The following is a 10,642-nucleotide window of genomic DNA, read 5'->3' on the forward strand; positions in this document are numbered from 1 at the left end:
GTGACAAACCGATCACAAGTCACATTTTGCAGTGCCTTGGTAACTTTGAACGGTCACTAAATGAAAAGTTGTAAGTTGCGGACTGCTTGGAATCAATTGCTGTTTAAAATCCTCTTCGCTGTTCTTTCCAGAAAAAAAAAAAAAGACCACCGCCAACTTGGTCCAGCCCTCCTGTTTCTCTCTTCATTTTTCATTTTTCATTGGTCTCTCTCCAATGTGGTCCGCACAACGAGGGATGGCAAATCCTCGTTTGCCTTCAGATATCATCTTACTTGTCCAGAAAGTGGTAAAAAAAACCCTGTTCTGTACCAGCCTGCTACTGGCCCTGCAGAAAAGGCAGGGACAACCCCTTTTACAAGAAAGCAAGAGGCTGGAATTACGCCTGCCAAATTTATTACCACAAAAACAAACGGAACAAGACAAACCAAGAAACAGGAGCTTTAAGAAACATGAACTATCCAAGCGGTTGCCTTCAGCAAACCAGCCCTCCCACACATTCCCCTTATATAGAGTTCAGGGCGTGGCTTCTCTGTGCCTCCTTCCGAGGTGCCCCATTGCCTTCCTCTGTTTACTCCTGATTGACTGCCTCCTGCGTCGGGCGTCCTTGAACAGGGCCAGCTGTGGGTTATCTTCATCCACACTGTCAGGCTCACACAGCTGGGTCTCCGTGGTGACCAAGTGGGAGGGGCCTGGCTGAGGGCTCTCATCAGCAAGATCTTCAACCCCCTCAGCAAGGTCTTCAACACCCCCCTCCTCCTCTGAGTCGTCCGACCCAACTGCCGAACCCACAGGCTGACCCTGAATCACAACAACCCCCACAATCTTGAGTTCCTCCCTGTGAGCAAACGGCTGTGCGATTTCTTGCATACAAATCGTGACATAGATTTAAAAAGCGAGGCTTGAAATTGCTTTCCTTTGCCCATTGATTTGCATTTGCTCTCCTTTCCATTTATCTCTCTCATCCATGCATGCCCTTTAAGAGTTTCTAGCCCACCTCCCCTCTCTTAATCCCTTTTGTCTATTTGGCACTCAAATTGTGCTGCAATTCAAATATTCGGGAATTTCTGGGGCTCCGAGGAGCAGGGAGCCAAGATGAATTTTACTGTGTCTTTGAATGCATTCAGCCGTTAGTTTTATATCAATATACTGCAGCCACTTTTGGTCACCATATCACAAAAAAGATGTTGAGAGTTTGGAAAAAACTCAGAGAAGAGCAACTAGGATGATCAAAAGGCCTGGAGACTAAAACATATGAAGAATGGCTGCAGGACTTGGGTTTGGCTAGTCTGGAGAAAAGGAAGAAATAGGGCAGACATGATAGCAATGTTCCAGTATTTGAGGGGCTGGAGAAGAGGGGGGTCACATTATTCTCCAAAGGACCAGAGGGAAGGACAAGAAACAATGGTTGGAAACCAAATAAAGAGAGAAGCAACCTAGAATTAAGGAGAAACTTCCTGACAGTGAGGACAATCAACCAGTGGAACAGAGGTTGCCTTCAGAAATCGTAGGCACTCCATCACTGGAGATTTTTAACAAGAGACTAGACATTCACCTGTCTGAGATGGTATAGGTTCTCCTGCCTGAGCAGGGGGTTGGACTAGATGACCTACAAGGACCCTTCCAACTCTATTCTATTCTATTCTATTCTATTCTATTCTATTCTATTCTATTCTATTCTATTCTATTCTATTCTATTCTATTCTATATTCTATTCCATTCCATATTTTCTATTCTATTCTATTCTATTCTATTCTATTCTATTCTATTCTATTCTATTCTATTCTATTCTATTCTATTCTATTCTATTCTATTCTATTCTATTCTATTCTATTCTATTCTATTCTATTCCATTCCATTCCATTCCATTCCATTCCATTCCATTCTATTCTATTCTATTCTATTCTATTCTATTCTATTCTATTCTATTCTATTCTATTCTATTCTATATTCCATTCCATATTCCATTCCATTCCATATTTTCTATTCTATTCTATTCTATTCTATTCTATTCTATTCTATTCTATTCTATTCTATTCTATTCTATTCTATTCTATTCTATTCTATTCTATTCTATTCCATTCCATTCCATTCCATTCCATTCCATTCCATTCCATTCTATTCTATTCTATTCTATTCTATTCTATTCTATTCTATTCTATATTCCATTCCATATTCCATTCCATTCCATATTTTCTATTCTATTCTATTCTATTCTATTCTATTCTATTCTATTCTATTCTATTCTATTCTATTCTGTTCTGTTCTGTTCTGTTCTGTTCTGTTCTGTTCTGTTCTGTTCTGTTCTGTTCTGTTCTGTGCTGTGCTGTGCTGTGCTGTGCTGTGCTGTGCTATTCTATTCTATTCTATTCTATTCTACTCTACTCTACTCTATTCCATTCCATATTTTCAATGGGAAAAAAGACAAGATAAATAGGGGGGGGGGGGAACCAATAAGGTGCTAGACCATTTGTGCTTTCCATCAATTGCCTCTCAAAAACAAGCTTGAAAATGCATGTAAATCCCCCTTTCAAATTCATAACATCCACTCCCAGGGCCCTGCAGAATGCTGTGAAAGGAAGGAACTGTCGTGTTTGCACACAACTTCAGCGTTCGGGCCCATCAGACAGACAACACGCAAAATGTTGTGTATTCCATTGGGTTATCGTTTCCAATCTAAGCAGGTTTATCTAAGGGCTGGGGGGGAGGTTTCCCACCACCTGCTGCTCAGCTACTTTGTCCAAAAATAAAGTTGTGAATGCTCCAACACTGGAAGTTTTTAAGAAGAGACTGGAAAGCCATTTGTCTGAAATGGTATAGGGTTTCCTGCCTGAGCAGCGGGTTGGACTAGAAGACCTCCAAGGTCCCTTCCAACTCTATTATTATTATTTAATTTAATTTAATTTAATAACATTTATATACCGCCCTTCTCCCTGAGGACTCAGGGCGGTTCACAGGGCAGAATAAAATAGCGAATACAAACATTAAAATAAGATTAAACAGATTGCCCTAGTTAAAAACAATATAAATACAACACTAAAAACCCCCAGAAAAGTTAAAAAACGAAAAATAAAATTATTGTTATTGTTACTGATCATCGCACAGTCAGCCAGATGTTCAGGCTGGATTTGGCATTTTTGTCTACCTATTGAGTCCTTCCCAAGGAACTGGGATAGGCAGATGTGGCTTTTTGATGGCATCACAGATCTCGTCGCAGGATGGAAGCAGTTCCTAGTAAGGCTGCCTTTTGCAATTGACTAATGGTGAATTTGTCAATGCCCATGATGGTGTTCAAGTGGTGCTCCAGTTGTTTTGGGATTGCACCCAAGGCACCTATTGCTATTGGTACTACCCTTGCTTGCCTTTGCCACAGTCTTTCTATTTCATTTGTAGGTCTTTGGATTTTGTTATCATCTCCAGTTCTTCTTCTTCTTCTTCTTCTTCTTCTTCTTCTTCTTCTTCTTCTTCTTCTTATTATTATTATTATTATTATTATTATTATTATTATTATTATTATTAGTAGTAGTAGTAGTAGTAGTAGTAGTAGTAGTAGTAGTAGTAGTAGTAGTAGTAGTATATCAAATTAAATGGAATCAAGTGGATACCAGCAGAAATACAGTGTCCCTATCAGGAATCAAACGGCAGATTCAAGCACGGGTCTCCAAGGAGAATATGTAAATTATGGTGTGGGCATTTGGGCGTGTTTTTTTTTTTTTAATTATTTGCATCTGTAACTTTACCTGGATGACTGATGGAATCTGAGATCCATTTGGAGTCAATTTAGGGTGGCAGGTGCATGTTCTGGTACAATAAATTGTGGAAAGTCAAATTTAATGTCAGTCCCACTCTTGGAGGCTGTGGGTGGGCGTGGGTGAATGTGTTCACTCGTATTTGGGATGGTGGGTGACAATGAAGTAATTAGGAAATACAGATCGTCCTTGACACTCCACCTTTTCTTTAGTGACTGTCTGAAGTTATAACAACACTGAAAAGTAGGGACTTGGCACCGTTTTTCACACTTAATGACCATCGCAGCATCCCCGTGGTCACGTGATTAAAATTCAGACGCTTGGCAACCCGACACAAATTTACGACGGTTGCCGTGTCCCAGGGGTGACACGATCCCCTTTCGCGACCGTCTGAGCAGCCATCGGGGGAATCTCGATTTGCTTAACAGCCATCTTCCTAAATTGACAGCTGCCATCATCCACTTAACCGCTGTGGCAAGAAAGATCATAAAATGGGGCAAAACTCACTTAGCAGCAGATTCAACTGTGGGCCTATGTCGAGGACTGCCTGCATTAGGAAACCTGTGTTTTTTGGGGGGAAGGAACAGGGGGGGGAGAGAAGATGTGGTTGTGTCGCCTCATGGTTTCTGTAGAGCCTTCTGAAATCCCGTCTCTTTCCTCCTGATTGGTTAGTGCTGAACAAGGACATCGGGACGTGCCGCACCATGACCATCACCGGGACGCTGAAGCGCCCATCCCTACAGGATGAGGAGAAGCTGAAACTCAACCACCCGAAGGGATCCTCCAACTTCAACAGTCTTCCAGCCAATGTCTCCAAGATGCACCTTCAAAGCTCTCCCCACTACCTGGGCGCCATCAACCTCAACGACTTCAACAACCACACCCTGACCTTGAAGAAGGACAAGAGCCAAGCTCCCAAATCCATCTACATTTGCGATGGAGATATCTTCAAGAAGCTGGACTCGGAGCTTTCGCGGGCCCAGGATCAAGCCAGGGACACCAGCTACGTCATTCTGCCCACCAGCACGTCCACCTTGAGGCCCAAGCCGCCACCCCCACCGCCGCCACCCCCACCGCCACCACCGCCGCCGCCACCCCCCAAGGACGACACCAAGTACAGCATCAACATTGACCAGATGCCCCAGACAAGGCTCATCCACCTCAGCATGGCCACAGATCCAGGCTTTGTGGTCAAGAGCCCCCCAAGAGAGCCTGCGGGGATCATCTGCGGAGAAGGGCAGGCGTTGTCCATGATGCAACAGCAACCTTTGTCCCCTCCATTGGTCAACAAATCCACGGACTCACAGTTGCCCAACAGCTTGTGTGACATGGGCAAGAGCGGCAACGCTGGAATCGTGACCAAGAATGAAACAGTCTCCACCCTCTCCATGAGCTCCCTCGAAGTAAGTGGCTGAAGGCCAGTGGTCGCCTCCATACTTTTTTGGTTGCAAAAGTCCCTAAATTCTGTTCCTGCTAATTAAAACTATTTATTTTTTTTAAAGCATAGCTACTCAGGGTAGGTGTCTTAAAACAGTGCCGTGCTGTCTTATTTTGAGCCCAGATTCCATGTGGAGGGCTTGGTAAATGTTCCAGTGTTTGTTTTAGGGCAAAGGATCTCCAAAGTTGGCAACTTTAACATTTGGGGGCTTCAGCTTCCAGAATTGTACCAAGAAGAGCAGCACAAAGCAGTACAAAGAAGAACAACTAAGATAATTAAAGGCCTGGAGACTAAAACATATTTAGAACAGTTAGAGGATTTGGGTTTGGCTAGTCTAGAGAAAAGAAAGACTAGGGGGGACATGATAGCAGTATTACAATATTTGAAGGGCTGCCACAAAGAAAAGGGGGTCAACCTATTCTCCAAAGCACCTGAAGGCAGGACAAGAAGCAATGGATGGAGACTAATCAAAGAGAGAAGCAACCTGGAACTAAGGAGAAATTTCCTAAGTGAGGACAGTGGAGCAGACGTTGCCTTCAGAAGTTGTGAGTGCTCCATCACTGGAGGTTTTTAAGAGGAGACTGGATAGCCACTTGTCTGAAATAGTATAGGGTCTTGAAATAGTATAGGGTCTTGAGCAGGGGGCTGGACTAGAAGACCTCCAGGGTCCCTCGATTCTGATTCCCCAGCTTGCATGGCTGTTTTACAGAATAACTGAATAGCAGAAGAACAAAATTGGAAGGTTTTCTAGCCCAACCCACCCCCCCTCAAATTTTAGGAAGTTTTAGACCGTGCATTTTTGGTCTAAAATGAATTCCAGCACTGTAATCTCAGAGCGTGTTGGGCTGTGATTACACTCCTAAAATGATTGTGTTAATTCATGTCCTTCATTAAGGACAATCATTTGCTATGCATGTGCTCCCCAAGTATTTTACATGTGCTAATTTCCCCACTTAGCTCTCCTAATTGTCCTTCAAGGAACAAGGAGGATCTAGGTAGCTTCTTTCTGATAATTATCTCAATTGATGCTACTTCTGTGAGTTCCAGCTGGATGCAAAATCTCAGCCCCACAACCTCATGACACTGGGTGCTATCCAACAAAATGAAATTCAACGGTGAAAAAAGGAAGGTTCTACATTTAGGCAGGAAAAATCAAATGGACAGGTGTAGTTTAGGAGGTCCCTTGCTCAATAGCAGTTACTGTGTGAGGGATCTCAGAGTCCTAGTGGACAATCACTTCAATATGAGCCAGCCGTGTGCTGCAGCAGCCAAAAAAGCCAACACAGTGCTAGGCTGAATTAACAGAGGGATAGAATCAAGATCACGTGAAGTACTAATACCACTTTACAATGCTTTGGTAAGGCCACACCTGGAATACTGCATCCAGTTCTGGTCACCACAATGTAAATAAGATGTTGAGACTCTAGAAAGAGTGCAGAGAAGAGCAACAAAGATGATTGGGGGACTGGAGGCTAAAACATATAAGGAACGGTTGCTGGAATTGGGTATGTCCAGTTTAATGAAGAGAAGGGTGAGGGGTGACATGATAGCAGTATTCCAATATCTCAGGGGCTGCCCCAAAGAAGAAGGAGTCAAGCTATTCTCCAAAGCACCTGAAAGCAGGACAAGAAGCAATGGATGGAAACTAGTCAAGGAGAGAAACAACCTAGAACTAAGGAGAAACTTCCTGACAGTTAGAACAATTAACCACTGGTTAATTGTCCTCACTGTTAGGAACTTTCTCCTTAATTCCAGGTTGCTTCTCTCTTTGATCAGTTTCCGTCCATTGTTTCTAGTCCTGCCTTCTGGTGCCTTGGATAATAATTTGACCTCCTTTTCTTTTTGGCAACCAATCAATCAGTCACTTTGACTGGCTCAGCCATGCAGCAAGCTTCAGTGGCTGAAAGCCGATTTGAATCTTAAACTTTCTTCTCTATCTAATCCAACTTCTTCACCATGTCCTTCACCACACCAGCTCCCAAATGTGTCCCTCACAAAGTCTAAACCAGGGGTCTTCAAACTTGGCCCTTTTAGGACTTGTGGACTTCAACTCCCAGAATTCCTCAGCCAGCCAGCTGTGCTGAGGAATTCTTGGAATGAAAGTCCAGAAGTCTTAAAGTTGCCAAGTCTGAAGACCCCTGGTCTAAACCCTCCCAAGATGGCGTCGTACTTCATCTCTTCTCAAGCCTTAATCATGGGTCTTCCTCTCCCTTTGATTTTTTTAGAGGCGGAAATCCCGATATGCAGAACTAGATTTTGAGGTGAGTATTTGGGCTGCTTCCACGATAAAGGCTGGGTGATAATTTGAAGATGTGGTTTCGTCTCTAGGTCAACGTAGAAGGTTTTCTCCAAAACTTTCTGGAAGGACATGCAGATTGGCATACCCTGCCCTTTTAGAGGTTCTGTTTCTTTAGAATAAAATACACAGGCAGTATTCAACTTACGAGCATTTGTTTAGTGACTGCTAAAAAATACACCGCTGAAAATAGGGACTTATGACGAGTTTTCACACTTACGACCGTTACAGCACAATCAAAATCCAGGTACTTGGCCAACTGGCTTGTATTTAGGATGATTGAAGGGTCACATGATCACCACTGGTGACCCTCCCCACCAGTTTCCAACCAGCAAAGTCAATGGGCGAAGGCAGATTCACTGAACGAGCTCATGCTTCGCTTAACGACGGCAGTGATTTGCTGAAGAACAGTAGCAGGTGTAAAATGGAGCAAAACTCAATTAACAACCCTCTTGCGTAGCCACAGAAATGTTGGGCTCAGTTGTGGTCATAAGTCGGGGACTATCAGTAGTCAGGAAGCCGATTTTTCTACTCGGCCCCTTGAATAAATAATTTTGAAAAACTGAAACCTGAAAAGGAGAGATGGAGGGAAGCGTTCTCTGTGAGGCTACTTGAGCCCTGAAGCATTCACCGACTTGAGTTGTTTATAACACACACACACACACACACACACACACACACACACACACACACACAGCTCCAGGTTATTTTTCCCCCTAATTTAGCACATTCAGATATGTTGGATGGATAGATAGATAGATAGATAGATAGATAGATAGATAGATAGATAGATAGATAGATGGATGGATGGATGGATGGATGGATGGATGGATCGATGGATCGATGGATCGATGGATGGATCGATGGATCGATGGACGGATGGACGGACGGACGGACAGACGGATGGACAGACGGACAGAAAGACGGATGGATGGATGGATGGATGGATGGATGGATAGATAGATAGATAGATAGATAGATAGATAGATAGATAGGTAGGTAGGTAGGATGGGCAGGCAGACAAGCAGACAAATAGATAAAGTCAGTAGGTAGGTAGATGATATATATAGATATATACAGCTCCAGGTTATTTCCCCCCCCTAATTTAGCACATTCAGATACGTTGGATTGATAGATAGAAAGACAGACAGACAGACAGACAGACAGACAGACAGACAGACAGACAGATAGATAGGATAGGATAGGATAGGCAGACAGGCAGACAGAGATAAAGTAGATAGATAGATAGATAGATAGATAGATAGATAGATAGATAGATAGATAGATAGATAGATAGATAGATAGATAGATAGATAGATAGATAGATAGATAGATAGATAGAGCAGGCAGGCAGATAGATGGTTAGACAGACAGACTGATAGGTGATACCGATAGACAGGCAGGCCAGACAGACAGCCAATGTTCATTTGCTGTGTTCATTTGCTTCTCCCAAACCCTCAACTTTATCTGGACATTCCCTTCTTGTAGAAAATCATGCACACAAGGAAACGTCACCAAGACATGTTTCAGGACCTGAACCGGAAGCTGCAACATGCAGAGAAGGAAAAAGAATCTCCACCCATGGAGACTAAGGTGAGCCTTTCCATCCTTGGAAGTTTCTGAGCTCTACCAGACCTGGGTGCAAATAGTTTTGTTTTGTTTTGTTTTTTTAAATAAAAAACCCTCTAAGCTCACAGAAATGGAACCGAGGAGGCAGTTTCTCCGCAGCTCCCAAGGTGAAGGAGCAATTGGCCCAGAGTTTTAGAAGATCAAGATTCACCACCACTGGGGGGGGAATCTACGGGAGAAATTTTCTATCGATAAATCTCCCTGGAGATTTATCGCAAGTCTGGAAGCCCTGGAGGCTTCAGAAAGCAGGAGATAAAATTATGCAATTAAAAAAAAATAGGATCTTCCCTCTTCCCTAAATGTTAGAAGTCCACCCATCCTTCTCCGAAATGTTCTTTTTTCAATCATCTTCTATTTGACCGATACTAATCTCTTCAGTGGAACAGGCAGAGAAAGGTGGTCACGTCTAGCCAACATTACACAAATCACATTGCTGTCTTTGAATTTAATTATCTCCACACCCAGGATACTCCTAACCCCGGTGCTGGATTGGTGGCTTAGATCCCTCCAGATTGTTACCCAAAGCCAGAATTTGGGAATGTGGGTCGTATTTCTTTGTTTTAAGTACAACAGGTTTAACATGGGTGTTTTTTCCCCTGTTTTTTTCAATTTCAATGTTTCTTGGAAGATCAACCTTCTTCTGGCATCCTCCAGCCATGCCAGCCTTGTGTGGTGGGTTCAAGAGGGGAGGGGATAAAAATACCCACCCTATTTTCTCTTATATGTTTAGGCCATGGAAAGATGGAGCATATCCTCAAGTGGCAGTGATAAAACTAATGCCAGCGTAAGTCTTACTGCCTGCGTTTCTCCTTCTAGGACCTCATAGATACATCTCCTCCCCGACCTCCTTACGCTGCATGTTGCCAGCTACATCCTATCACCACAAACCAGCATTCAGCCTTCCTAGTCACAAGCCAACATTCTTGGAATGCTTCCTGCCCTCTTTCTATCTCCCACAGCGAGGAGACCCGAGGTGGCCATCCCGTCCACCTCGAGGGATCTTTGATTGCATTCTACCCCAACCATCCATAATGACTTTCCCAGCCTTGCCCACCTCCAACATGGTAGACTTTCAGAACATCCCAGGTGGCATGCCACTTTCGTTCATTACCCCATTCATACAGGTGCTCCTCGACAGTTCATTGAGTGACCGTTCAAGGTTACAACCAGCGACGTATGACCTTTTTTCCTTACGTGGCTGCGGCAGCATCCCTGTGGGGACATGATTAAAATTTGGACGCTTGGCAACGGGCTCATTTTGATGATGGTTGCGGCGTCCTGCGGTCCATGTGATCGACTTTTTTTCAACCTTCAGTAGGGAAGCCTGATTCAGTGAACCGCCCTGTTGCTCGCTTAACGACGCAGTGGTTCACTCCACGAGGGCGGCAGGGAAGGTCGCCAATGGGGCAACACTCACTTGACAAATTGGCAACTCAAATTGTCTGGGATCGTGTGTCCAGGGCTGCCTGTACTCTACTCTAAGAGAGAGACAATTTTTTATCAGAACTCAAGGTGAATCACGTAAGAGCCCCC

The 10,642-nt window shown here is 43.7% G+C and overlaps 1 protein-coding gene across 1 annotated transcript in view; it reads left to right on the forward strand.

Moving 5' to 3' along the window:
* ADGRB1 (adhesion G protein-coupled receptor B1) overlaps window positions 1–10,642 on the forward strand; it is a gene marked incomplete at its 5' end in the record, with an annotated part of 265,769 nt that overhangs the window by 249,009 nt on the left and 6,118 nt on the right. The window contains 4 exons of the mRNA XM_081323014.1: window positions 4,419–5,149; window positions 7,410–7,445; window positions 8,969–9,073; window positions 9,840–9,893. Coding sequence (XP_081179140.1) covers window positions 4,419–5,149; window positions 7,410–7,445; window positions 8,969–9,073; window positions 9,840–9,893 — 926 coding nt within the window. The remainder of the gene's footprint in view (window positions 1–4,418; window positions 5,150–7,409; window positions 7,446–8,968; window positions 9,074–9,839; window positions 9,894–10,642) is intronic.

The sequence above is a fragment of the Vipera berus genome (genome assembly GCF_964194415.1).
Source record: "Vipera berus genome assembly, chromosome: 3".
Lineage (NCBI taxonomy): Eukaryota > Metazoa > Chordata > Lepidosauria > Squamata > Viperidae > Vipera > Vipera berus.